The sequence below is a fragment of the Pygocentrus nattereri genome, chromosome 12 (genome assembly GCF_015220715.1).
Source record: "Pygocentrus nattereri isolate fPygNat1 chromosome 12, fPygNat1.pri, whole genome shotgun sequence".
NCBI classification, from domain to species: domain Eukaryota; kingdom Metazoa; phylum Chordata; class Actinopteri; order Characiformes; family Serrasalmidae; genus Pygocentrus; species Pygocentrus nattereri.
The window spans coordinates 25,350,375-25,377,424 of record NC_051222.1 but is presented as its reverse complement, the minus strand read 5'-3'; the positions used below and the strand labels follow the sequence as shown (position 1 = coordinate 25,377,424).

General features: G+C 39.5%; 2 protein-coding genes across 4 annotated transcripts in view; both read right to left on the bottom strand.

Annotated features, from left to right (window-relative positions):
• Positions 1–938: 938 nt before the first annotated feature.
• On the bottom strand, positions 939–11,284 carry klf5a (Kruppel-like factor 5a). Its single transcript, XM_017715114.2, has 4 exons — positions 10,885–11,284; positions 8,233–9,112; positions 7,058–7,117; positions 939–4,097 (listed from the first exon to the last, which is right to left on the bottom strand). The coding sequence occupies exons 1-4, from the start codon at positions 11,029–11,031 to the stop codon at positions 3,919–3,921; spliced, it is 1,266 nt and encodes a 421-aa protein (XP_017570603.1). The 5' UTR covers positions 11,032–11,284; the 3' UTR covers positions 939–3,918.
• Positions 11,285–13,519: 2,235 nt separating this feature from the next.
• The window catches only part of pibf1 (progesterone immunomodulatory binding factor 1), a 50,500-nt gene continuing 36,969 nt past the window's right edge, over positions 13,520–27,050 (bottom strand). For all 3 annotated transcript variants that reach the window (XM_017715112.2, XM_017715111.2, XM_017715113.2), the window contains exons 15-18: positions 25,150–25,280; positions 22,376–22,460; positions 15,547–15,723; positions 13,520–13,742 (exon numbers count right to left, since the gene is read on the bottom strand). In XM_017715112.2, coding sequence (XP_017570601.1) covers positions 13,689–13,742; positions 15,547–15,723; positions 22,376–22,460; positions 25,150–25,280 — 447 coding nt within the window. In that variant the 3' untranslated portion in view covers positions 13,520–13,688. The remainder of the gene's footprint in view (positions 13,743–15,546; positions 15,724–22,375; positions 22,461–25,149; positions 25,281–27,050) is intronic.

Sequence of the window (27,050 nt, the reverse complement as noted above, 5' to 3'; positions counted from 1 at the left end):
TGTGGGAACGTTATGACTTTTAATTTGTGAAAACCGTCAGCACCATGTTTTTATTTCCTCGGGCCTATGCAACAGGCAGTAAAGCAAATGTCAGTTCTTAGTAGTGAGCGGCACCGCTGCAGAAGTGTTTGGGAGATTGTGAAGCTACAGCCGATCTTCATAGCTCAGGCTGAAGACCAATGATGAATTTCAAGAGGTTAATAAGTTAAAAAGTTCTCCAGATCATTTTAATAGCACAGTACTCGGTACATGACACAAAATGTTTTGGATGGAACCTGCCATAAACAAAGACAGGAGGGTTTTTTGTACATCTTTATGCAATGCCATAAAAGAACCGGTTCTGTTTTCCTAAAGAGCTGTTCGTTTTGGATGGAATGTTCCTTCAAGTAAGTCAGGAAAAAGGTTATACATTATATGTATTTAGGTTATAGATAATCCTTAAAATAAAGGTACTAGAAGGGGTTCTTTATGCAATACTATAGAAGTACCAGTTTTGGTTACCTAAAGAATTCAATGGACAGTTCTTTACAGAACTATATTTAGAAATGGGATGTGCAAATGTGCAGAACATATTAAAAAAATTAAAGTTTTTTATGCATTGCACCTTTGGTTCCCTAAAGAACCTTTCAATGTGTGTTTTTTTTAGAAAATCCTTTTTTTGTAAAAGAGATAGGAAAGTATGAAGAACTCTAAGTTTAATGTTTACTGTTAAATTCATAGAAAACCTTTAAGGTTCTTCATACTCACAATTATTTTTTTTAAACAGGTTTTTAGGAAACAAAAAGTGTTTATGCTAAAAGAACTCTGGGTGTTGAACCATACCATGGTTCCACCAGTTCCAAGAACCACTTAAGAACCTTTATTTTCCAGAATGATAAGAGTAAAAGCATGTCAACAGTCCGAGAGGTAAAACAGAATGAACATGAAAAACTACTGGACAAAATGTCATGTTGATTTTATTAGGTTTTGTTTCATTCAGTTGGCAGAAAAACAACTTTTGTCCCGAAGACAACCAATTTAGAAATATCATTTGGGAATCTACAAAATAAGTACAAAATAAAAAATATTCGAAACAACAAAAATATAGACACACTGCAAAGACGCAGAGTAATATGTTGGTGCCCCTCCATTTCATAAAAAACAAAAAGCAACAAAAATAAATCAATCAAAATAATATTTACAATAAATGGTATTTACATTAAGGCAGTTCAGTTACACAAAAAGTCCCATTTGTCAAATTTCACTTCATGAAGCTTTTGCAATAAATAAGTTAATTTTACAGGAAGAACCAGGTGACAATTCAGCTCCTTTGAAAGCATTTTGGTAACACTCATAAGGCTACATGACACCGACCTAAACCTTGCTGAGGTGAACGGTGAAAATTGACAAAAGCTGATGTTTATCATTTTAAATGTTTATGCAGATTTCTGTCATTAGAGACATTAGAGATTTATGTGTCACATAGCCTTACGACTGCTGCACCACATTTTTAAAGGTAGCCGAATGAATGTAATTGGTAATCAAAATCTAATAATAGTGAACCAATACTAGCTACTGAATCAATACCTGCCGTTAGAGTAAACATCGTAGGGCTGATTTATTGTTTTGTTCTTTTTTTTTTTCTTTTTTTTGTCCTATTAAGATGTACTCTCTTTAGTATGTGGCATGGAACGAAAACCCCAGAAGGCACTTGAAGATGAAATGTGTTCCAGTTGTGTTCGCGCAGTCTTATACATTCAAGCTAATGCTTCAATGACCAAATGGCTGCCATGCATGCGAGTGTGTGTGTGTGTGTGTGTGTGTGTGTGTGTGTGTGTGTGTGTGTGTGTGTGTGTGTGTTAAGAGGTCTGTACAAATCATACAGCTGTCTGAATCCCTTTAATATTCCCCTCATTCCTTTTATATGCAGCCGTTCAATAATTCAGGACGTAATTGCAGTTCAGTAGCGGTACATTAACGTCCCTTTTTGAAAGCTATAAATATGTCATCCTGTACAATCGGAGAGCGTGGCTCACACAAATGGAGGGATTAGATTTACACTCAAGTCCAGTTTGAACAGTATTCGATCCAGTGATGCTCATAGCCATTTCCAGTCTAACTGAGGTGCAAAATAAAGTAGTTCAATTTATAGTTTACAGTTTATGTTGTTTCGAGCTTTACAGATATTAAAGACTCAACAAAAGTCTTTGTTTAATTCCAGTTCTAGACGTTTGAAATTGTACTAGCTTTTTTGTGCAGAAATTTTCAATCAGAAAAACAAGGCATAGCAGTTTTGTTAGCAGTGAGCTGAAGGAAGATGGACTCTATCTAACATAGGTGTGTTAAAGATCTTATGGAAAAATGAAGAATTTATGTTTAGTCAAAACTTTGTGAAGGAAGTGTCTTCTGAGGATGCAAGTGAATTATGTACTTTTGTCATCATATCTTCACCAGTTTATTGTTCATTTTGCATTTAAGACTTAGATATGGAGTCAAAGCTTCTTTTTGAGCTTGAAAATGTGACCCAATGGCTCTGACTTTAAAATTCCTATTGAAACTTTAAATTCCTATTTAGGGCAACTAAGCTTCTTTTTTGTAGCATGTTTTCTCCTCTTCACTGTCTAAAGCTACAATGTTAACAAATAAAATCTTACATAGTGCTGCTTAAAATTTCTAAGCAAAAATCGGGAGATTTTTTAGGGATAAACCAATATGAGATTTGTGGGCTAATGTTGAAATGCAATATTTTTAAGAACAAATGTACCGAAGCTGATGCCAATACATAAACATTTCTGAAAAGTGGATATTGGGACAAACATTATGGGGAAAAATATATTTCTATAGCTCTAGAAATGCCATAAAACTAACAAAATGCAGATATTTTACCACAGTAACCCGATGTCTGTTAAAAGTTTTGTGCAATAAATGCAACATCAAATATTGTTTTTATAAATTGGTCAAATCTAAGACATAATCTGACATCTGTGTGATGATGATATTTTAAAATGAATATCTGCCAACACCGATATCATTGTGCATCCCTAGATATTTTACAAATTATTTAACCCTATATCTAACAGATTTTAACACTTAATTCATCATATTAAAGTCTTTTGGTCACATTGGACTGGCAGTTCTTACTAAAACAACACTAAATCCTGTTTTGACTGTGAATAAAAGTATAAAAAATTCTGTCACAATGATTTTACATGTATCCACCTATTCAGCCTGCAGTATTTAGCCCCACCCAAGTTATAAGGATTATTTCATCCTGGACTGCACATGAATAAGGCACAATACAGGGCAACCAATCAGAACAATTCATTCATTTCAATTTTGACCACTCTGGACAAATTATATGGCATTTTTCCAAATCAGACTAAATTTAGCTGTTGGATACCAATGGGTTAATATAGGATAAAAGTCTAAAGATAAATTAGATGCAGTTAGTTGATAAAAAGAATAACTGGATGACTTTCGCCACTGCAAATCCTTCCGAAATGGCATTTCAATAGTCATGGCCACAGACCATCTCGTCAAATAGTGAAAACAAATTGCTACTTTAAGAGTTGGGTGGTGAGTTATGTGGTGTCTATGTGGGGCTTGCAGAACCCCTCTGCACCTTTACGCATTTCAAAGTGTTTGCATAGCAGGGAGCCAGGTTGGACTAATGAAGTGAGAAAGTCAAAGGTTGTTCAAACTGTGAGGACAAGTCAAAGGGAAAGAATCACCCTAAATACTTAAGAAGGGTCGTCGAAATAGACTACAAAATGTGTGTTTTGTTCTAGTGTCTCTTCAAGTGCGCGATTAGCATTGTGTGTGTGTGTGTGTGTGTGTGTGTGTGTGTGTCTATACAGGGTGTGTGAGCGCAGGTCTGTGTGTAAGTACATATTATGATTGTCAGTGTGTGTACAGTATTGTCATACAGAAACATGTTGTTTAGTTCTGATGTCTCTTCATGTGCAGGGCGAGGTGGTCTGAGCGTGAGAAGCTGCGGCTGCACACGCCGCACTGGAAAGGCTTGGCGCCCGTGTGTTTCCGGAAGTGACGCGTGAGCTCGTCGGAGCGCGCAAAGCGCCAGTCGCATCCCTCCCACGTGCACCTGTACGGCTTCTCACCTACAACAAACACAAACAGCAAACTCAGTCACTCACTTCCTCACGTCTACAAGAAGCACATTTTTACCCCACAAAGCACTTTGTTTCTGAGTAAAGCTGAACAGGCTACCTGGTATTTGCCTTATTTTTTTATTTATTTATTTATGTATTTATTTATTTGATGTAGTTTAAAGAGGATTGGATGATTGGAATTGGAAAAGATCAGAATTGTCAGATTTGTGCTGCAAACATGATTGGCAGTCAGTTAGTAAGTGCACTAACCCTGGATTTGAGTGCTGCTGCTACAGCTATATCAAAATGATGTAGTATAACTATACATTAAGAATTGTAATAAACAGGCAGTCACCTCTTGCTTTGAGTGCAGCACTTCATTCATGTTATTTAATAACTTAATATGCCATTTGGACCATTAAAGCAAATAATATACCAGCAGTGTTCCTTTGGCAAATAGTAGAGTACAAGCCTAATAAAAATCAGTAAATAAAATCAATTATCTGCTAATTTGACTGTAAAGAAAACAGAATCTGCCTTAACGTTCTGATTGGCATATCCCTTGTAAACATCAATGTCCATATATGAAATCAGGCTGCACTGAAATGATTGTTTTGTGATGAAAAAAATTAATTTTTAATTAACTCGCCTATTCAGCATACAGCAACTTAACCCCGGGCATTTTCTGCTCAATGAGGCAGATTTCAGCCTGGACTGCTTTTGAATGAGGCACAATACAGGGCAGCCAATTAGAGAACAGCACTCATTTACATACCATAACATTTTCTTAACTTTGGAAGTAAATGGAAAATATTTCTTTCTGAGTAACTGTGGACCATTTCTACTGATCCAGTCATCATGAAACTTTAAGACATCATAAAAGGCAGCTGGAATGTTTAAATTATGTCAGTAAATAAAATATAAGAAAAGATACAAGGTTTTGTTCTGACTGCAGCAATATCAGTTTTAAAGGCAGAGGGACAAAAACTGCCTATTTTATCCTATGAAATAAGTGAATTTGGAAAATGGTCATGTAAAAATGTATTATGGCTGTTTCTTTTACATAAACCCATGTAAAGCTAATGAAGGATATGGATTCTTCAACATAAAAACTGAGGCCCGTGTAGCAGGAACCCTGCTGAACCCACCCCTACTGGACAGGCTTCACTTTTAGCTTCAGATCTTGTTAACTTGCTAACTGAGAAATCCTGCTTTGTAAAAATACCTCCCACTGCCTCATCTACAAAAGTGTAGAAAAACTGTTAAAATGTTGACTGAAGTAAAGTTGCTTTGCCTTATGTTTGTTCCATCAGTAACCACAGCAAATACATGTGTCTGGTATTGTGGACACAACACATTATACCTACAGTGGAAAATGAAAAGAAGAAGAAGAAGAAAAGGAAGAAAAATGTTCTTCGAGGTAATGGTATTCAAAACAAAGCTATGCGGCATGCTAAAGCTGGCTGTCAAGATCAAATGAGAAGTCTGTCATAGGAAAACAGTGCGATGGCAAACTGTGTTTGTCTTTCCCAAGCGTTGGTTTCAAGTGTTTTAAAGCCTGTTCAGTGAAACCAGACAAAAGCGTCTTCTTTCTGGAAGGGAGTCTGTTTGGTAATTCCCACAGTGTGCCAGCATTAAACATGCAGGTAAAACATGCTTTTAAGTAGACAGTACAATGTGAGAAATGAAGATATGTTTATTCTGAGAAAGGAGGAGCTGCTGCTTAATCTCAGCTGAAAACTAGCCTGTTTTCAACAGCTCTGATTAGATCGCATTGCTGATTAGTAGGGTGCTCTAATTTAGTTGAAATGAGTAAGTAGGCCTAAAAGCTGAAAAGCTGAAAGCCAGTTTGCTCACAACGCTAAGTAAAGTGTAAGCCTGGAGCTTGGGTACAGGTGAGGGGAGCCCCAAATGGGGAGTCTTGTAATGACTTGTTTTGGCCAGCCCACCTCTGCACATGGCAAGCCTGGGGGGGCCTTCCCTTCTCACTTGAGACAGGTAGGATTGTAGTGTATCTAAGGTGATTATCGAGCCATTGTAAAAGCTCTTTCAGGCAAGAGAGAAGACCCACAGAGAGAAAAGGAGAAAAGCTGTCCTCCCTGTTATACCAGTTTGCATAGTCTGGATAATAGACTCTGGTGGGGTGGATATGTGGTCTACCAAATGGTCAGGAATTAAAGGGAGGTAGCAAGGATAATACCATTCCTGTTAGGCCTGAATGCATATATTGCTGCCATGACAGCATTAACAACAAAACAAAGATTGGGAGAGATAAATGAGAGAAACCTGGAGAAACTAGCATGGCAAAAGGTGTGGGATGTGGATATGTGCTATTCCATGTGTTGTCATTCATGAGTGTTGAAATGTCTTAATGAGAAGGGATAGTTACTACATAGTCTGAGTAGCATTTACGCGCTCCTAGTAGTGGATTCAAACCCAACCGCATGTCCATGCCAGGAGTAGACAGCCTTATCTTATCATAGTAGTACTTGAGGGCCCAGGCAATTCAGTTTATGACTTGTTTGGTGACTTAAAAACATCCATACCTAGAAAAATCGAAAATCTGAACAGCCTAACAAGTGGCGATTGCTATATTTGTTTTTCCTCCATATGCTCAAGGCCATGGTTTGTCCATTTTACTCTAATGCCTCAAGATTTTACAACAGCGCTTGCAACACCAGATGTTCAGAGACATGGATCTTTGACAGCAGACAATGCAGGGGAGTCAAGGCACTGAGTCATTTGGTTAATCTGTGCCACAAATAAAGCATCGAGCATAAAAAAGTTGTTGAATCTTATATTGAGTCGGTGCTACGGGATAGCTTACAGGCAGTGCAAGAGAAATGAATGCGAGGGCATGCCAAGCGCTCCTTCCTGCCCAGCAACATGACCCGAAAGACCCAAAATAAAGAGCGACCACTGCTGTGACAGGCCCAAATAAAACTGGCTGTAATTGGGGGAGTACTTACCAGTGTGCGTCCTCAGATGAGCTTTCAGATGCGATGACTTGGTGTAAACCTTCTTACAACCTGAAACATAAACAGAAGGTCATTGTGTCAATCAAAAGAACAAAAAAGAAGATAATTTTGTATCTTTATTTTTACTGATCGAAACAATATAAATGAAGACAACAGGCCAGTGGGCATTAGACCAAATAACAACCACAATAACAGTAAAAACTCAGAAGTGGATTCACAAACTAAGTGGCAACATGTTCCTCGGTTTCAGTAATGTTTCCATTCCATTTGAGCGGCTAAAACCAATCTCATCTCGTTAGCTGTAAAACCCCCTCCGCTCAGTAAAGCAGTGATGGGTTCTAAATGGCGGAGTGCGGCATTTCAGACGTGGAACTGCTTAGCGTAAATGCACTATTAATGGCGTTGTGAGGCTTGTCTGTTTTACAATTTGCTCGGTCAATTCGATGCAACAGGATTCAATAACAATCAGGGGCTGACGTCAACTCCCTCACATTAATTCAGAGGCCTGGTTAAAAGGCTTTGGCTGTCTCTGAATTATTCAACAGTGGATTGGTCTTGGTGAGGAAGCAGAGGAGAGTGGTAGGAGAACGACTGTAATTTATTATGTGGACTTCGACATGAAACAGCTCCTAAACAAAACACTAAAGACTGAGTGAAGGAAGTGCTGCAGAAAAAAGGCTTTCTATTCTTGTTCATTGCTTTTGTGTTTAAAGCCTCAGGAACCTGAACTCAGCAGTGCTCAAGTAATAGGTAAACATAAACACCACTCAAGCTTAGATTTACTAGAGGAGGTCCTGTAATGTAATTTGTAAAGGATTTGACAAGCCAACTGACAAAGTATATGTGTAATCTATTCCCAAAAGACCACAAACAGCCTGGATTGAAATGCCATAGCCTAGATATGCACATCAGCACAACACTAACTAACAATAACAACATGGAGCACAGCCATATCTATTAGATGCAGAAGGTCATTTAACCCTGAATAATTATTCATCAAAGTTGGAAAAACTAGACATTGCAGATTCACAAATTTTGCTTCGCAACAGATTACTTAAATTATATAACCTCAGATAGGGTCACTGTACACAGTTTATGTTAGCTGTTACTGGATAAAATAAGCATTTTATTACTTGGGACACAGTGCTATCGATAGAGTTCTGTACCTGGAAAATCGCAGTGGTGTATTCGCCTCTTCTCCAGGTCAGGGTTTGTCCTGCGGTTGTAGCGGACCGGCATGCCTCCAGCTCCAGGATTTGCAGGCGGGCGTGTGGATGTGGGCATGGTGTGATTGGGTGTGTGGGCAGCCATTTTGGACGCAATGGTGGCAGCATAAGATGGCGGGGGCGTCAGGTTTTGAAGCAGCTCTTTCTGTCTGTCCGGGCTACCAGGTTCGGAGGTGGGCGGCGAGGGTGGAAGATACGGCGCTTTGACCTGTGTCTGGCCTTGAGTGAAGTGACCTGGACCCAGAGTATACCCAGTGGCCTGCATGCTGCAGTATGGCTTGGCCACAGTCTGTGTGGCTGCTAAGTGCAGGTCATGGTAGGTGGGCACCTGTGATGGCATGGTGTGGGCATGAGAGTCTGAAACACCTTGGATGGGGTCATCCAGCTCTGAGCTCAGCAGCTGGAAGAGATGGCCATCCTGGGGAAGCTCGAAAGACGGCATCTCCTGCTTGACAAATATGCCACCGGAAGCGTCACAGGCGTCCATTCCTACGCCTGGCCCGGGAGCTGAACTGAAGATGCTGGTGAACTCCGGCAGAGCCGGGACAGGTGTGCTAATGGAACAGTCCAGTGTAGAAGAGAAAGATGATGAGGTCACTGGCTTGCTTTTGACTTGGCTGTGGATGGAGGACCGGGCTGGGCGGCACAGGCCACTGCGTAGGTAGGCGATATCAGGCAGGTAGACATTCATGTTGATGCTATAAGGGGAGCCCTGGTCATCTCCAAATAACTGGTCCACCACAGACAAGCTCTGATCCTTCTTGGCTAGCAGGGAAGCCTGGGGCTGAGGTGTCAGGTATTTGTCCATCTCCAGCTTCGCCTGAGGAAAGAAAACAGAGGGCTTTACGCTCCTTTCAAAGTCTCTCAGATACTCAAGATGACAAGCTTAGCATAGAATGATGATTTTATGACAGGTGGAATGCATGTACTGCTCTCATCAGCAAAGACAGACAGAGGACTTCATGTTATCTTAGCCCAAACTCACAGAGTACAAGAACACATTTAGAAAGGCTTCCTAGAGTACATGTGTAAACGTAGAAGCCACTTACATGTCTATTGCTCAAGAGCTAGGTAACTCAAGGGAATTCTCGGGTAAATCTGAGGCATCAGTAGTGTGTTCTCTAAGACCAACACAACTGCAATTCATTCACTCAAAAAGAAGCTGTCCTGACCTTAGGATTTGATCACGGAAAAACATGGAACATCAATTGATCAATGAACATCAATTCCCTTTGTTGAATCTGTTTCAGGGAATGATTTAGCAATAATAAACCACTTATGCAAGCTTTGATAATATTTTCTCCTCTACTTCTGAAGGACTGCAGGTAGCAGGTGATGCATGAATCTATGAAATACATCACAACACCCCAAACAGGAAAACATTTAAAACACCCTTCAACTTAATTAATTAGGCCTAATTAGGCATCATCTCTGATATTAACACCCAAGACACATTGCCCTAAAATCCATGCGACGACAAAGCCCTTCTACATGATGTTTTGCAATGTGTGGTCTACCATCATGCCTAAACTATGTCAGTGGCACGGATGAAGCCGGTGGGCCACTGTTACGTTATGCGGCACAGTCAGCAGCAAAACATTTATCAAGTAGCCTTCAGTAGCTCTCTGCCACATTCCCCCTTGGACTGTAAAACAGAGCTCATACCACGGGCCCCAAAACAGGCTTTGCTGACAAGTGGAAAACATGGAGGTTACTACTCAGCTTTGGCAAATAAATGTCACCCAATTATCATTAAACCGCAATCAGCTGACAAAGAGCTATCAAACGCCATTCATTCTGACCAGCGTCCACTGACCAGGGGGGGTTCTGGTCCCTCAATCCTCTGGGACCCCACGTTTTGTTCTGTTCTGACTACAAACACATCTAAACGCTCCACAATCCTGATTACCTTCCAGCTCAGGTGTGCTCAGAGAGGGAACAGGATAAAAAATGCGGGCTGGCTGGTGGTCCTTGGGCTGTTAGACTACTACAGATCGAGAAATAGGGTCAGAGAGGGGAGGGAAGGGGGACACTCGGAATGTCAGCCCTCCTGAAGTGCTCTTTGCGCGGCTGCTCACCACACAGCTATTTCTGAATTTAGATCGTCCAGCTGTTCGCCGGACACGCAGCATATCTCTTTCACAAGTTTTCTGATTAAGGGAGTCGGCGTTACTGGGAAGTTTCAGTTCAGGGCGCGAGTAACGTGCGTGGGCGGGGGCGGGCACGGAAGGTGGCGGTGGGGGGGTGAGGGAGGGGGCAGTTGTTGACGCTGGGGCAGCCAAGGGAGCAACTGCGGGCACCCATCCGCCCCAAACGCGGGGAGAAAGACAAGCCAGCATCCGAAACCCAGCCTCGATCCAGCACCTCTAGCAGCCGCTCTCGTCTGAACAGGCCCGTCCGCTCTAGCGCACGCCTTATTCTACGGGACAGGGGCAAGGTGGACCCTGCAGGCGAGTCTGAGACAAGGCACGAGGCAGGAGGCATCCGATGAGCCACACCTTTCTCCGCATCTATTTCCCAGCCAAAGCTAATTCACCGAGACAGCACAGAGACCGACCCGTAAGGCTTCGCGAGCGAGCAGCGGGTGCGTACCTGCGCATAGTCGCCGGCCAACACCCTGTCCGGCTGGGGGCTCTTGCAGTCGAAGTGAAACAGGGCGCAGGGATCCTCCACGGCGAACTCGTCGTGTCCCGGCGGCGCGAGCGCGGAGCTCGTGGCGGTGATCAGCGCTGCTGCCATGAAACGCGTCCACGCGACCTTTTTTGCCTCCTCACTGAGCTACACGGATCGCATCGGAGGACCAGCACCTCGCGCGTGACTCTGAGAGAGCGAGAGAGCGAGTGAGAGCGTGTGCACGCGCGTGTTTGTATGTATATGTACGTGTGTGAGTGAGTGTGTGTGTGTGTGTGTGTGTGAGTGAGTGAGTGAGTGAGTGTATGGGCGGGGAAAGTGAAGCTGCTCCGCCTTTAACAGCTCTTACTGTAACCGAGAATGAAGCCAAAACCTCAGCGACGCAGACCAGCACCTGCTGAAGAGCCGAGCGGATGCTTCCCTGCACATAATCCGCCTGGGTGGAATCCGCGCCCATGGAAATGAACAACACAGCAGATATAAAGCGCTAAATAATAACACTCTCAGCTGTGCCGCCCATTCGTGCTTCACCTTATAAGCCTAGATGTGTTCTCCATGACTGGGTATCAAAAGATTTCAACGCGATTTGTTGAAAGAAAAAGAAAACTTTATAAATAAACAAAAACAATATTAATGGAGTAAGCAATGCGCTTGTTTGGCCTCTTCAGACCAGACCAGTGCATTTGTAGTTACTGAACTCCCGGCTGGCTAATCGATCCTTCGTGGATTATGTTAAATCAAGTGCGCTGCTGCTGGGCTTTAATACATCTGTGTAATGGCTGGAGGTGTCAAAGTGAAATGTGGGTATCTGGAGCTCTCAAGATCTCTGCTACGATTCTGGAAACAAGAAAGTTTGTTTCCTTTTACTGTATTTATGTTTGTTCTAATGGAGTAGGTCAGCACACCCAGTGCCAAGATAACATTTTCTCTATTTCATTTAATGTAATTATATTTAGAGATCAATATGAGATCAATATAAGCTATATGCACTTGTACTGTGTAAACGACAGACTACTTCGTTTAATTTGTCCATTCAAAGGTGACCACTAAGTATTAGTTGTTCATTTTTCTGCATCATGGCAAGAACTGAAACAGAAAACTCCACAGATAACTCACTAGACTTTTCCAAACCAGAACTAGTTTTCCAGAGAAGTCTGCAGGGATTTTTTTTTCATACCTCCAAAGTTCAGTCTTAGAAGTTGGTTGCATTTTCTGCTTCTCACAATCCAAGTAATCCCAAGCAGTCAGTGATGTTTGAGGTCTGTTGAGATTTATTCCGATCTGAAGTAAGAGGGGGGCACAGATGTAAGCTTTGACTGCTGTTTATCTGATGGGGTCAGTTTCGGTGGTCTATCAGGTCTTGCATGGTTGTTTGGAGGCTAATTTTCTCATTTTTTCCAGTTTTGGAAACTCCTGTTGTTTCAGTTTCCTTCGAGGATCACTTCATATGTAATCTCCTCAGAAATTTATTCTGAAAAATGAGCAATTTGTATTTAATAGAGGTTCTGAAATCTTTAGAATCAGTGGGCTTAATTCTCCAAGGTTTTTCTTACTTTCATTCTTGCGAAAGGTCCTAAGAAAAAGTCTACATTAGATCCATCACGTGTTCTTAAACCACACAATTGTTTGCACCTTTGTGCTCTTGACTGTGCACTGATTCTGTTCTATGAATCTATGAATAAATATCAAATAAGAGAACAGAAATAAACAGTTGTTGAATGAGACCCAGCGTTTTTAATGATACAAAAAGTCAACAGGGTGGGAGATCCTCCATAGATGATTTTAAAATAACTGCTTAAAATTGTAATTAAATAAAATTTCCAAAAGGCCAAAAGGTCTTGCATTTCAAAAATGACAATCGCACTTCAAAACAGTAAAAAAACAATTTTTTCTTGAATTGCTGTTGCCAAATTCATCGAAATGTTGAGTATGACATGTAAAAGTATCTTTTACTATCTAGAGTATTAAATACTGCACTATATAAGATGTTATTGCAGAAGATATACTAAAAGTTATTCATATGAAAAGGTTTTTTTTGCTTCTTCTTGTCTTTGTTTTTTTTTCCTGGCCAGTTTGTAATTATTTACACATTCAAAAGTAGATCTACCTTCAAACTTCCAGCACAGCAAATTGTAGTAACAATAATATTATGTATAAAGACCAGTACCCATGGATGAACCAGCTACAGCTCTGTTACGTGCAACACGATGCTGACGTAAACCTTCCTCTTCTGGTTCATTTTGTGTACAGCATTAAGATGAGCCTGACTGAATCTTATGGTATGCAGGGCTCCATCTATTTTTATCGCCACTGTGTGGAGCTTTACAACTCAAGAGGGGACGGAATGAACTCTTGTTACGGTTTGTGTGCAATATAAAAAGTCATCTAAACATTAACATGGCACTTTGAGCAACTTTATATTTCAGCACTACAATTTTAAGCTTTAGCACTAGAAAAAACTAAGAAATAATAATAATAATAATAATAATAATAATAATAATAATAATAATAATAATAGTTCATAAGAGGACAAATATAAACAGCAGCAACAAACCTGACAGGACACTTGTGATCAACAACATATCACACTTTCCCATAGGTCAAACACATCCTTTTTAATTTACACAAAATTATACAAAATTGATATTTCAGGTCAACAATAATGTACAGAATTGAATGTACAAAAACACTACATAGTCATGAAGTAAGTTGCACTTATACTGCCGTCTTTGTTGTCACATATGCATAAATCAAAGCTCTGTTCTTCATTTGGGCTTCACTTTAAGCTTTTTGTACCATTCAGGGACTTCTTTATTGGTCTGTGAAAAGAGAAGACAAACTATTTTGAGCTGTTCCTTTGTACCTTCATGCACAAAGGTTTCATAAGGTATATAAAATCCAGGCTGGTTCCTGCCATAGGCAAACATGGGCTGACATGTATGAGCACCTTGTACTTGTTACTTTTTATGCATGTACAGATAAGACCACAAATTATTGGCAAGATCCAGCAAGAGTTCTGCAGCAGAAGCATTCCTTCACATGCAGAAAAGGTCTCAACAAAGTAAATGACTGCAACTTTTTGAATGTGAGGCCATTTATTTCGTCCTCATTGCTACTGTTTGATGTTAGGTTCCAGAATCTGTTACATGACATTATCAAGGTGAGTCTGTGGTCAATTTTATGCTGAACTGTTGCTGGTCTGTGGTAGGAATGGGCTTTCAACCAGATCTCCTATTCAAATATTCATCTTTCAAATCTGATACCATTTGAATATATTAATGACAAAATATTTTATACTCTTAATTTAAATAAATAAATAGAGTACAAATTAAATTGCTCATCCAATGTTTCTCTTCAAATCAAAGGCATTAAAAGGGGGTTTATCCCCCTTTGAAACAGTACCAGTCTCTACTCTTCTGGGAAGAGTTTTTATGCATATGCAGATAAGCTACCACTGTGTAATATGACCACAAATCAGCAGCAAGATCAAGCATTAATCCTGCATCAGCAGCATTCCTTGACAAGTAAAAAAGATCTCAACAAAGCGAATGACTGCAGCTTTTTGAATGCGATACCATTTTTTTGCCTCATTGGTACTGTTTAATGTTAAGTTCCAGAATCCATTGATCTGAGTTATACCACTTAAGTGAGACTGCGGTAGCAGGGCTCTTTACTTACTTTATATCCCTCTAGCGGATGCTTTGGACTAGTCACGGTGACCATCGGCTTATGTGTGGCTGCTCCAGAGCATCCCTTTCTGTCAGCAATGCTTCTCTATTGAGATTATACTTAATGTGTGCATATTTGGATGCATGTGTCGGCAATGGGTACACCTTAAAGTTGCTGAATTCACTAATCTGGAAACATTTGGACATGCGGTATATTTAAAATAAATAAATAAATGACAAATGAATCATCAGAGAAGGTTCTCTGATGGAATCTGTATAGGATCTAACCGGCCGATTTGTACAGAAGGAAGAAGTTATGTAATTTCCTAAAATTACCCCAGACAGCCCTGATCAAAACTTAATAGCTTGGATGTTCAAATGAGTGTTAAGATTAAAATAAAATGGGTATAAACAAACAAACAAACAAACAAACTACAGAACTGTTTCCTGTTAATGCCAGATCAGATAGATTTGGGCTAGAAAAAGGGGCTTATTCAACTTGACAAATGCTGTGCAACAAGACAGAAATTGCACAGGGCTGTAAGAGGTGCTTTCAAGATACTTGAAGATACTTTTCCTTCCTTTTATATTACAGTAACCCTGTGGTGAACATGAGGAACTGTGCAAAGTAAAAAAATTTAGCAATTAGCCTTGCCTTGCAATTGCCAAACAGGTAGTGACATTGTCCATTAGCAGGTTTTATTATTATATTACCATGGGGTTAATTTGAACAGGAGTACTAGTAGCAAAGGAGCTCCAGGTTCAGTGGATTACAGAAGGTTTTCCTGCTCCTGAATTACTACTTTGCAGATTACGAATGTTGCAGATTTGTACTGGATTAAAAGTACAGTAATTACTATGTTCATAGAACAAATACACTAGGGTTTAAGATGACTTCAAATAACAACGCACAAGCATAGTTACTGCTCCCCATCCATGTCTTGTCTATACTCACAAACACAGTGGGTTTGGGTCTGGGCTGGTACTGATCCTCGTCTGTGGCTTTGTTGGACTCTCTGGGCAGATGTACAGCTGTTCCAGTACGGACGATCTCTGGTTCCGACATGGATAGAGGCTCCCCATGCTGCCGTGAACGCATGCTGACCAGCACTTGCTTCATCACAGACAGCTCCTATGAGGAAGAGGTTCTTCATCAGAAAACTCTTGACCTTTGCTTCTGAGGTTGTCGCCTTTTTACATTATTCTTTTAGGTTCGCCCCAGTTTAGACAGTTCTAAAATATTATCCTAAATTCACACTCCACTACAATGTTACTCCATTCATACTGTTATAAAACATCCTCCTCCATTCACACTATTCTACTGCCATTCAAAATGGTTCACTTGGCTCCTCAGTTCTTATTCTGGAGTGGGATTAGACCGACATCAGAACCTTGGGGTCTGTTGACGTCTGTGTACATTGGACCTGTGAGTAGATTCCTTTAGTATGGTTTTAGTGATGGGGTGGACATAAAAGGTCCCTGTTCATATCACTCTAGATATGCACAGTCAACTAACTGAGTAATGTTCTTTTTTCAATATGAAGGAATCTAGGAACAAAGGGCATATTAATGTAATTATAATACATTTATAAAACAGATAAGAAGAAGACTGCAAGTGAAACAGAAACCAAAGCTACAGTTTTTACTCAGGTTTATCTCTAAAAGAGATTTCTATAAAAGCTGAGAATTTCATTATGAGTAGACAAAATAAGCTTCAGCAAAATGTATTTATTACTTCCAATAAGTCAAAATTCACAACACTTTTGTCATTTAAACGCAAGGTTCACATACTTTCACATCACATGATTTCATCTTTTTACAATTACAGCTCCTAGTTTTCTTTAACAACACGTGATTATAGAGCAACAGTGGCTGCATGTTTCAACCAACGAGTGTATAAATCATAGTCAAAGGTTCCAACTCCTCTGCAATTGTCACTCTGATAATGGTACATCACATCTTATTTCCAGGGAAATCCAGCATTCCACTTTGCTATGCTTTTGTTAGTTTGCTGCTCTTTGATTTATCCATAGTTCTCGCAAGAGCTCACTGTCCAGCGTTGTCTACTGAATTACTGATATTGCCACATCAGTGATGTGTTTGCTTGTAAATGATAATTGACTTGATGTACTTAAGTGATGAACAAATTCAAAAACAACTCATTTTGGTTTTATACAGAAATCCATCAATGGAAATTGCCATTTAAAAGCTGTATTTGAGAACTATAGTTGCAGAGTCATAGGTGGAACCATAAACAGTTTGAAGGGTCAAACTAACAAAATACATGAATGGCCTCAAAAAATAGCAACATTAATGATTTATTACATTACTCATTACTAATGTGCTAATTTTGACACCACAAATTAAGAGACAACAGGGCAATGTCTTTAACCTTTAATAACCTCATGATGAGGTGTATTTTCTCATAATGAGTGTATTTTCTCATAAGCTGTAGAACATGACATCTATCTTCCAACTGCCTCTCAAACTGTGGAAACTTTAATGTTCAAAGAAGATTCACAACAATTCAGCAATGTTTTGTCCAAGTCATAATAACACACAATAACACAGCAACCAATGAGTGGTTTGGTGATGACGAGGGGGAATTTCCTTCTGGCATGCATCACTTGTGTGATGTGTCTGTGGGAGGTTCACTTCATGTTCTTGCATGATTTTTACACATCAATTAAATGCATATGAAGACTCAAGATTGATAATAAAATCAACTCAATTCTGCAGTATGGAGCCAAATCACCAAATCATAAAATTCCAACATGCTTCCAAACAATTTGGAAATTAGTTCTGAGAAAGTACAAAATGTCTTACTTTGAATATATTTCCCCAGCCATCCCTTAGTTTTGTTAAATTCCTGATGCAGCCAAACCATCTACTTGACGATAACTATGTATCGATATCCATCTAAAAATCAGTTCTTACTACTTTTTAAAAATATTATTCATTTTTATTATAATAATAAACAAATAAATACTTACTCTTTCCTCTTCCGTATATATACACTATTTCTACCTGCTAGCTAAGTCTCCCCATAGGCCCATGATGTTACCTGGCTAGGAGGGTGTTCTTCAGAAACACATGAAGCCAACCTCCTCATCTTTTTGACCTGCCACTAAAATTTTAATGGACAAGTCAATGTGCTTGGAGGAGAATGCTAATGGTCAGTTCTGTTAATTCAGCTAACAGACATCCCTGCTGGCTAGGCTGAGCTAAATGACGGCCATCGTACCCAGCTCTCTCGGTTGCAGATGGCTGTAGCATGGCTGGGGGACTCGCTGATGGCTAGTTATGCTAGAAGTATATATAAATATTATAAACTGATGTAACCCTGTATAAAAGTATGGTTTTCTAGAATCTAGTATTTTTACAAAGAACAATACACATTACTAATACTACACTATGGTAAAAGACTGAATTAAACTATTACTATTGTTCTGCGATATAATTTATATGTAATTACAAAATTCAATACAAAGTTACTCACATAATGAATTACACTTACATTAGATTTTTCAGTCTGTATTGACACGTTTGAGTCAGCACTTCTGAATGTTTCAAATGGCAAAAACGTAAAAGACAATGCACAAAAAACATTTTCCATAAAATTAAAAGCACCACACAAAACTGCGTAGAAAAATTTCAGCTATTTTCCACCATACATATCAATGTGGTGAAACATCCAGAACCCTTCAGCGGTGAATATAGATGCGCCTGGTTGTGTGTGTGTGTGTCAGGGGTCATTTAATATTTCTATTTATCACTCGGCTGCCATATGCGCTGGCATGTTAAAACGCTGTGCAGGCGAGCAGCTGTCCGTGAGGACTGCGCACTTTATGCCAACATGCCACTGGAAGTTGTGCACTCGGCAAAGGGCAGCAGCGGTGGGGTGGGAGGGGGATGTTTGGTTCAAAATAGCTCCAGATTTCACAAATGTGTTATCAGCTCCTCCTAAGGCTTGGGGTGCTAGTGGTGGCAGGCTACTGGTGAGTGTTATTTGCGGTAGGACTATTTAGAACTGGGCAGTAACCAAAATGTTCCACAATACTGACACTTCATTTATTCTATTGATGTTCTTTTTTTATTTTAACTCTTTTTGATGTGTTCTTATACTCTTAAAAAGATGCTACATTTGTGTACTGGTGAGGGTTTTTTATTTTTTTAGAATGCAAACGCACAAAACACACACTACTTATGTACTTACACATCACTTATTATTTACTGTATGATCATTTTTTGACTACATGGATTCTGCACATGGTATTTATCTTTTCCACTTAATCATCACTTGTATAACTATTTCACGAACAGAATTCAAAAGCTCAATATGAACGTCTCAAATCCAGCAAATCAGCCATAGTTTAACTTTATTTATTATTGTTATTTTCATTTAAACATAATCATAATTTTGTGTTAAAACCCTCAGTCACTGCTGGGAATAACAAAGGCATAGTGTCATTTGATTTTTTTTTTTTTTAACTAATTTTCTTTGGTAGAAAGAAAAAGCATCATTTACATTTTGCACATTCTGGCCTTTTTTGACATTACAGACTGGGTGCAGACTCAAACCTGTAAATATACAACACACAGCACCAGTCAAAAGTTTGGACAAACCAAAGTGAATATGCATTTTTCATAATCTTAATGTCATTTTGATTTAAAGGCTCGTGCTTAAATGCAAATTCAAATATTGAAGTCAATGCCTAGGTATGAAATAATTCCCAAAACAAACATCTTAAATTTAAATGAAATAAATAAAAAAAAAGATTTTAAGCTATAAGCACCTGAGAAACTTACATTTGGAAAGAGCTTGTTATCTGGATAGCAAACTTATTCACTCAGAAAAAACAAACCTCATCAGGAATCCCAGTACTACCTAGTTGTTATCTAATACTTTGTTTGGCTACTCACTTCATTGTTGTGCTGTCTGCTGTTTATAAAATGTAACAATTATATGTGAGAACTGGCATCATGCAGGAAAAAAAAAACTGTTTTTGCTCTATAAATAGCTCACAATATATCAGTTACCTTTCTAAATAAACAAAAATTGGTTTTAACTGTACTTATGCTTAGTCTAATGTTCCATGGTGTTTTTACATGCAAAAACACATTTCCTCAGATAAATTGTTTAATTAATGCTTGGATTTAGCAAAGTACTGTATATATTGCTGGTTTCCAGCAAGTAATTCAAAGCAACAACACTTTTCCACTTAATTATCATCATATCTATGGTGATATTTTACTAAATTATTTTCCACAGTGTTTTTCCATAGAATGTTTATGCAAACTGAATATTAACGTAAAAAATTCAGCAAATCAGTCACAGCTTACAAAAGCTGGAAAAGCCTTTTTTTAGAAAAGCATCGCAGTCGGCTCCTTCAGAGAGAGAATGATCAAGAGTATGTAATGCTGCAAAAACAAGGGCTAATTTCTAAAATACAAGATTCATTGAACTAGTACTGACAGTTCCATATAACACCATACATGCTATTTCATAGATCTGATGCTTTCACTATTATTCTACAATAAGGAAACAACTTCTATGAAACCAGACCAATACTGTACATTGAAGCTAGATGTAATCTATTATAACATATTATATAATATATCTAGTTAACTTAGTAATACAGCAGAACAGCAACAATAATTCTCATGGTTAAATCATACATTGTGTTATTGTTGTGGCATCATCATAACCTCAATTCCATGTCAAAACCTGGATGAGACATGCCAAATCACGGTGATGAACAATCAAGGCTTGTGACTGACAGAACTATTAACTCTGAATCTGAGCGCTCATACAGGTCAAAGTCATGACACTGACGTCTTTCACTAATATGCCAAAGATGAGCATGGGAACCCACTGACCCGCATAACAGGAATTTCCAGTGACATACAGCACAGATAAGCCAATAGCTCCAAAAATTCGAGGGAATTCTTCTGCGGTCCTTTGCATTCCACTAACAGAAACAATGTAAACAGAGCTTCTAAAAGACCAGGACAGTTGGGCAGTGTATGAACAAACACCTGTTTACTGACAGGGTACTGTAGAAATGACAACACTAGTGAAAGCATCAGTCTTACTAGTGGCAGTTCTCACTAATTAAGCAGCACAGAGACATTGTGAGAGGGAAGACTTGTTCAAACAAACAAGCCTGCAGTCACCTAGCGTGACTGCTGCTTTGCACGGCAAGTTGGGGTGACAGCACAAAGAAGCAAGGCACACCCAGAGCAGAGAGAGAGAAAGAGAGAGACAGAATGTAAGTATATGTAAGTGCGAGTCTTTGTGCGTGTGGAAGAAGGATTCAGTTAAGTACTCCAAACAGTTCCAACAGTAACACTGTCACATTTCCTTTCCGTTCTTTTCCTTTTTTTTTTTAAACACCTTGTTTACGTGCATTATGCATTTTACCTGTTCATGTGTTACAGACGCATGCAGTGCCGAGATTTTGAAAAAGAACAAGAGTGTTCTCAAATTGATTTGATCAATTAATGACCTGGGGTATGCGTAGTATCCAGAGGTACACCAAATGAGTTGAGGGTATTTCATTTACTCTTCATTTTCATTTCATTCCATCAGCTAGCCACACAATTACACTAGTAACTTGAAATGGACAGGTGAGAAATGGACAGGTGTGATGTGAAGACCTGAATGAGTTTGTCAAGAAGCAAATTGTTATGGCCAGATGGCTGAATCAGAGCATCTTCGAAACAGCAACTCCCAGTCAGTGATAAGTGTCTACTGAAAGTGGTTCATGGAGGGACAATCACAAATCAGTGACAGGATATTCGGTACCCAAGGCTCATCAAGGCGCTCATCAACATCCCTTCTTTTGGTTTGTCTGAAGCGAACGGACGGATGAAGGGCTACTAAAATCACAGCAATTTTTGATGATGGTTACAGGAGGAATGTGCCACAACACAGTGCATAGCTGCATATGGAGCTGCTTAGCAGTAGACAGGTCCGACTGCCCATACCAACATTGCCCTCTGTTAAAAGTGCCGACAACAGGTACTGGATCTTGAAGCAACGGAAGAAGGTCTCCTGGCCCGATGAGTCCCATTTTCTTTAGATTGCATGGACGGCCAGGTACAAGTGTGGCATGTACGTGGAGAAGTGATAGTGATGGAATGCACTGTGTGAAGAAGACAAGCCAGTAGAGGGAATATGATGGTCTGGGCAATGTTCTGCTGGAAAACCCTGGATTCAGGAATTTGTGTTGATGTCAGTTTGGTCTATTTCAACAGGATAATATGCCCTGCCACTCACTGGGTAAGGTTTGAGGAACATGATGAAGAGTTAAAGGTGGTGCCCTGGTCTCTATTCCCCACGTCTCAATCCAAGCAAACATCTGGTGGATGTGCTCAAACTAGTTCAAACCAGTCCAATCTGCAGACAGCTCCACCATGCAAGTTACAAGACTTTCACCTCAGCAGGTCGGAGCTGTTTTGGGTGCACGTAGAGGATCAACCGCATTTTAGGCAAGGGGTCATAATGTAATGCCATTTTTACCCATATCACAGGCCTATGAACATTACAGAGCTTTAGAAAGTAATAATTACATTTAGAAAAATTCATATTGTTTATAAACAATGCCATCAACGATGACTTTAAAGGCAAAACAAAATCAAGAGGCTAATGAGATTTCCCCACACAACCCAACCCAACTCACCCCCCAAAAAGCCTTAATACTAACCCAAGCTACACTACAAATCAGCCACAGCCGCATGTTCCCTCGTTCCCTTTGGGGATGTGCCGAGTCAGCCATTACCTCTCTGTGGCTCAGGAGTCGCTCCAGATCGGCAGCCATGTTGTTTTTCACCTGTAGTAGGGCTGTCTTCTCTTTCTTCAGTGCACTGGGGAAAGAAATCAGAGAGATTTAAATTACTCTTTAAACTGCAAGAAGAGACCAATGCCTCATTTTACATCAGCACCAAATTAATGATAAATGTCTACATCTTAAATTTCATAGTTCATTTGTTCTCCGAGCACAAATCACACCATTTCATCACTTTACCCAGGGGTGCCCAGTAGAATGTATGCAGTTGGCCAAACGTCAAAACAACAAAACAATACACAAATACACAAGGTAGGGTAGCTTTTTGGCAAAATTCAGTTTTTAAAAAATATATTTGTAACATTATACTATATTTTGTTACTAAAAGAAAAAAATAAATAAATATAGAAATTTAATATTATATACAACACTGTGCAGACACTACCTTTCAATCATTTAATTGCCCAAGTTATTCATTTTTCAGGAGACATTTCTGAGAAGATCAGACATAAGATAATCCACTCGAACAAGGAAGAAAAAGACAAATGAAAATAAGTGAAAAAACTGAAATTTCCAAAACTGGAGTTGAAAAAAATGATTAAAAGGTATGTAGAAAATGGGACTCTTAACAACTGTGCAAGACTTGGTAGGCCACCAAAACTGTCCCCACCAGATAAACAGCACTTAAAAGCTTTCATCTACAAGAGAGAAGAGAAAATCAGAATATACTCTTCCTTTAGATCTTAAAAAAAAAAAAAAAAAAAAAATCCAGACCTCAACATCACTCAACGTGTTTGAGATTACTTCGATCATGAGAAGCAGAAAATACAACTTCTAAGACTGAACTTTGGAAGTGTAAAATATATCTCTGTAGATATGTTTGAAAACTGTAATTAAGTATCGTAATAGCCTAAATATTTAAAATATTTAAATCTTTGGCTTTTAGAGCCAAAAATGGCAAAGGTCAATCCAGAAACTAGCCTGGAGTGCATGACAGGTGCACTTGTGCAATCATTAGACAATCAGCTTTCAACAACACCCTCACTAAATCAGTGGCCAATAAATAAAGCAGAGACACCTCTGCGAGCACACAGCACCTCTAGGCACTGGCCTCTCCAGGTGGGAGCAGGAGAAAGAAATCCTTTCAGCTCATCTGAGAAGTTTTACTGGTTTTTCCTACAGTGGTCAATATCAAGATTGTGGGCACTAATGGAGAGAAGTGTGACTTTGACCCCGAGTTCTTCTTAAAGGTTGATAAGGCAAACTTGGAACAACTGTGGGTTCATGTCGAGTCAGAAACGACCCCTGTGGGACATTGGAGAAAATGCTTGAACTAGCAGCCTGTTTCTTTAGTTTTAAAAAAAAAAAAAAACACCAGAGTCTGTTAGTTCAGTACTCTACCCTCCAGCATGGCCCATTAAGCTTGGGAAGCACATGAGAAGACCTGTCGACATTAGTTTGCCTAAAGAACAGGCAATAGCGAGGGAAGGAGGTGAGGAAATGAGCTTGTGTAAGAGATGAAGAAATAACAAAGGAGTACTTGAAATCAAATGCATTTCTCCACCTCATTTGCCTGTGGAGTCTTACTATAATTGCCCCTACTCCGTTCCCACCTGGAGCTTTATTACAGAAGCACCTTAAGACAAGGCTAACTACAATTTCAGTTAGGATTTCATTCATAGTGCAGGGATATTACAGAATAACATGTTTTTAGTTGTCTATCAGCTTCACATGAATCATAAGTTAGTAATTTCATAATCATAAGTAGTAATTTAGGACTTCCTAAATGAACTGAATAGTGCAAGAAAGGCTCCTGTAACTTGAATTAGTGAGAAATCATCATATTTTGAACATTAGAAAGCTCTTGGACTACAACAGCAAAATATGACTTAAAGCCCTGCACTGTTTCAACAGGCATTACCTTAAGGACAAATGAGTTTGCTGGGCCTGTGTCCAAACAAGACATTAACAGTAATGCAAATGCAAAGATAGCTTCTTTTAAGTGTAACCTTTGGACAGCTCCTAAGAAGAGATGCCATGTGCTAGCTAAAGCACAACATTCCTGGCTTGTACTACTTCATTAATTGCATTGACAATAGCAATGTGGTTTAACTGCTGAAAGAATAACAGCTATGAACTTTCATTTATCAGTTTCTCAGATTACAACAGCTAAGCTGGAAATACTGAGCACATACTGAATTTTTTCCTCAAAGGCAAAGATAGACACAGACATACAGGCGTGTACAGAGGTGTAAACACCACCAGTCAAATGGCATGTTTTGTTGATTTGAATTAGCACATCTTTTACAGGGAACAAATTTAACTATTGCTTTTTTCAGCAATTTAGTGCACAAGTTATGAGTTTAACACACTGGGGAAAAAGTAAGACATACATTCGGATAAATTTTGATAAAACGTAGCTTACAAGTCTGCCTGTTAATAGTTTTGTTATTGAGCTGTGGGTTCTCCCTTTAATTTCATCCAAAACCTTCTCAGTTGTCAGCTTCAGGAATGAAATAAAAACCAGTTCCACCCTCCTGTTGATCCGGATAGTGGGTTTTTGGACTGTGTTCACATGTCTTAGCTTGATCATTTAGACCAAGTTACAGCTACGGGCATCCTCACTGCAGGTTTGTTTTGTGGAGCTCTGTCAGGGTTTATCTTTCAATCTGTAAAGGTTTTCCTTCACTTCCACAAAAATAGCAGCTTGTGATTGGCTAAGAGGCATGTCAAACATTTAAATCAAGGCTACAATTGTGCATGCTTACCTCACTTCCTCCTCTAGCTGTGAGAGGCGCTCTTTCAGTGACTGGATCTGCATGTCCCGTTGACGAACCGTTTCTATTAGGAAACTGTACGGCTGTTGGGACTGCTGAAGAAGCTGATTGGCTGTCTGCAACTGGAACAAATAAAACACTCAATTGCTACTGGCCGAGAAATATGACTGTCAAAATGATTCTACTAAATGTATTTAAAGTACCAGCTTTAATCAGTGTCTTCTTAATAAAAGAATATAAGGAATAATTATGTAGATGATAAATATGGCACACATTACATTGAAGCTGCACTATAAGATTCTATAACATTTTTGTGTTAAAAAGTGAGGAGGGGAAAAAAAAAAAAAACATGCTAAAATATGCTGTTTCGTGCGTTGCTGCGAGTCAACCTGTAAAGCCTAAAACAATAATTGAAACGTCAGAGACAAGGGGTTGGATTCTGTGGGAGTTTTTCGGACCACATGATACGTATTTATGCCTTAACATAAACTTGTGGGCTCAAAAAGGCCACAATGTTTAGGTCTAAAATGCAAAATCAACATAATACTGATGAAGCCTTGATAACAAAGGTAGATCATTTTCTTGCATACTCTGAAGACAGCAAGTTTTGACAGATCTCTCTTTGAACAGTATTTCTAAGCACTTGCAATTATCAGATTCATGCACTTGAGGACGGGTCTGAATCACAACCAACATTACAAAATGTTCTTCTGGATGATTGCTTCAACGCAATTATACCCTTTAGTGGGGAGAGTTTAACTGATAGGCACGAAGCTACAGTAGTAAATGACCATAACAGACAGATCTGGCTGTCTCTAGAAGTGGGGTTAAGCCCACATGGGTGGTAAAGTGAGCAATGTCTAAAACTCTCAGTTGGAGAATGAATCACTCAAAATGCCAATCAATTACAGCCCACAACCAAAAGGTAGTGCCCGCCCTTCACCGCATCAGCTGAAGCCCATTAGTCAAAGACTATCCAGAGAGTGCGTCTTATTGGACAAGAGCTCATGACAATGTGAAAAAGTGACGAGTCACGTGTCGGGTAAACGTGAGCTGTGTAAACACAACATGAAGGCATGGGCCAAATACAACATGTCAACACAGTGCTTAAAAAAGGCTCTTTGTGAGAATATCAAGCATGACAGTTGTGCTCGGCTGCGATCCTTTCTCCTGATGCAGTTTTTTTTTCCCAAATAAGCTCCCTTGCGGCTCACGTGTTATACCTGAGAAGAGCAGAAAATGCTGAAGTGCCAGCCAAGTTCTTTCACTGCTTGTTTTTAAAAGAAGCAATTACCTATTCCTCCCTCTGGCCATTCACAATTACCCTAGTGTTCGGGAACAAGTACTCGTGCTATCAGCATCTGTTGAGAACGCTCTCATACCTAAAAAAGCGCATTGCGTAACAGGACACAATAATTGCCTTGGCAACAATCTATCATTATGTTTTATGTGCACTGAAAAAAATAGCCATCTCTACCATCTCAAATTCTCAAATCATAACACAGGGCACAACATGAACCCAGAGAATCGAGTACTGCTGTAGGAGAGCAACAAGCGTCGACTTGCATTACTTCTCCATCCAAATTGACTCTGGGCAACTCCTTTACAGGCGCAGAGTCGTGAGGAAGGGTAAATATCAGAAGTACGCCACATCAAAGAGCGTGAGACTCCCTGAAAAGTGTCAGTGGTGGAGTTAATAGTGTCTTAGTGCTTAAGGGAGCAAATTAAAAACGTGCAATAACACAGAAGGTACACAGGACGCTCTCACTTAAATGCACTTGTTCTCTTTGAAGCTAAAACTGCGTTCACAGTCAATCTATGAACATTAATGATGATCTGGAGCTTGTTCGTTTTTAATCACGATCCTGGTGTCTGCAACACTGATATCATAG

Coding starts and splice junctions, on each gene's coding strand:
- klf5a (XM_017715114.2), bottom strand. CDS start 11,031: ATGGCAGCAGCGCTGATCACCGCCACGAGCTCCGCGCTCGCGCCGCCG. Junction 9,113..10,884: donor TGGCCGGCGACTATGCGCAG/GTACGCACCCGC, acceptor TTCTTTCCTCAG/GCGAAGCTGGAGATGGACAA. Junction 7,118..8,232: donor ACACCACTGCGATTTTCCAG/GTACAGAACTCT, acceptor TTTATGTTTCAG/GTTGTAAGAAGGTTTACACC.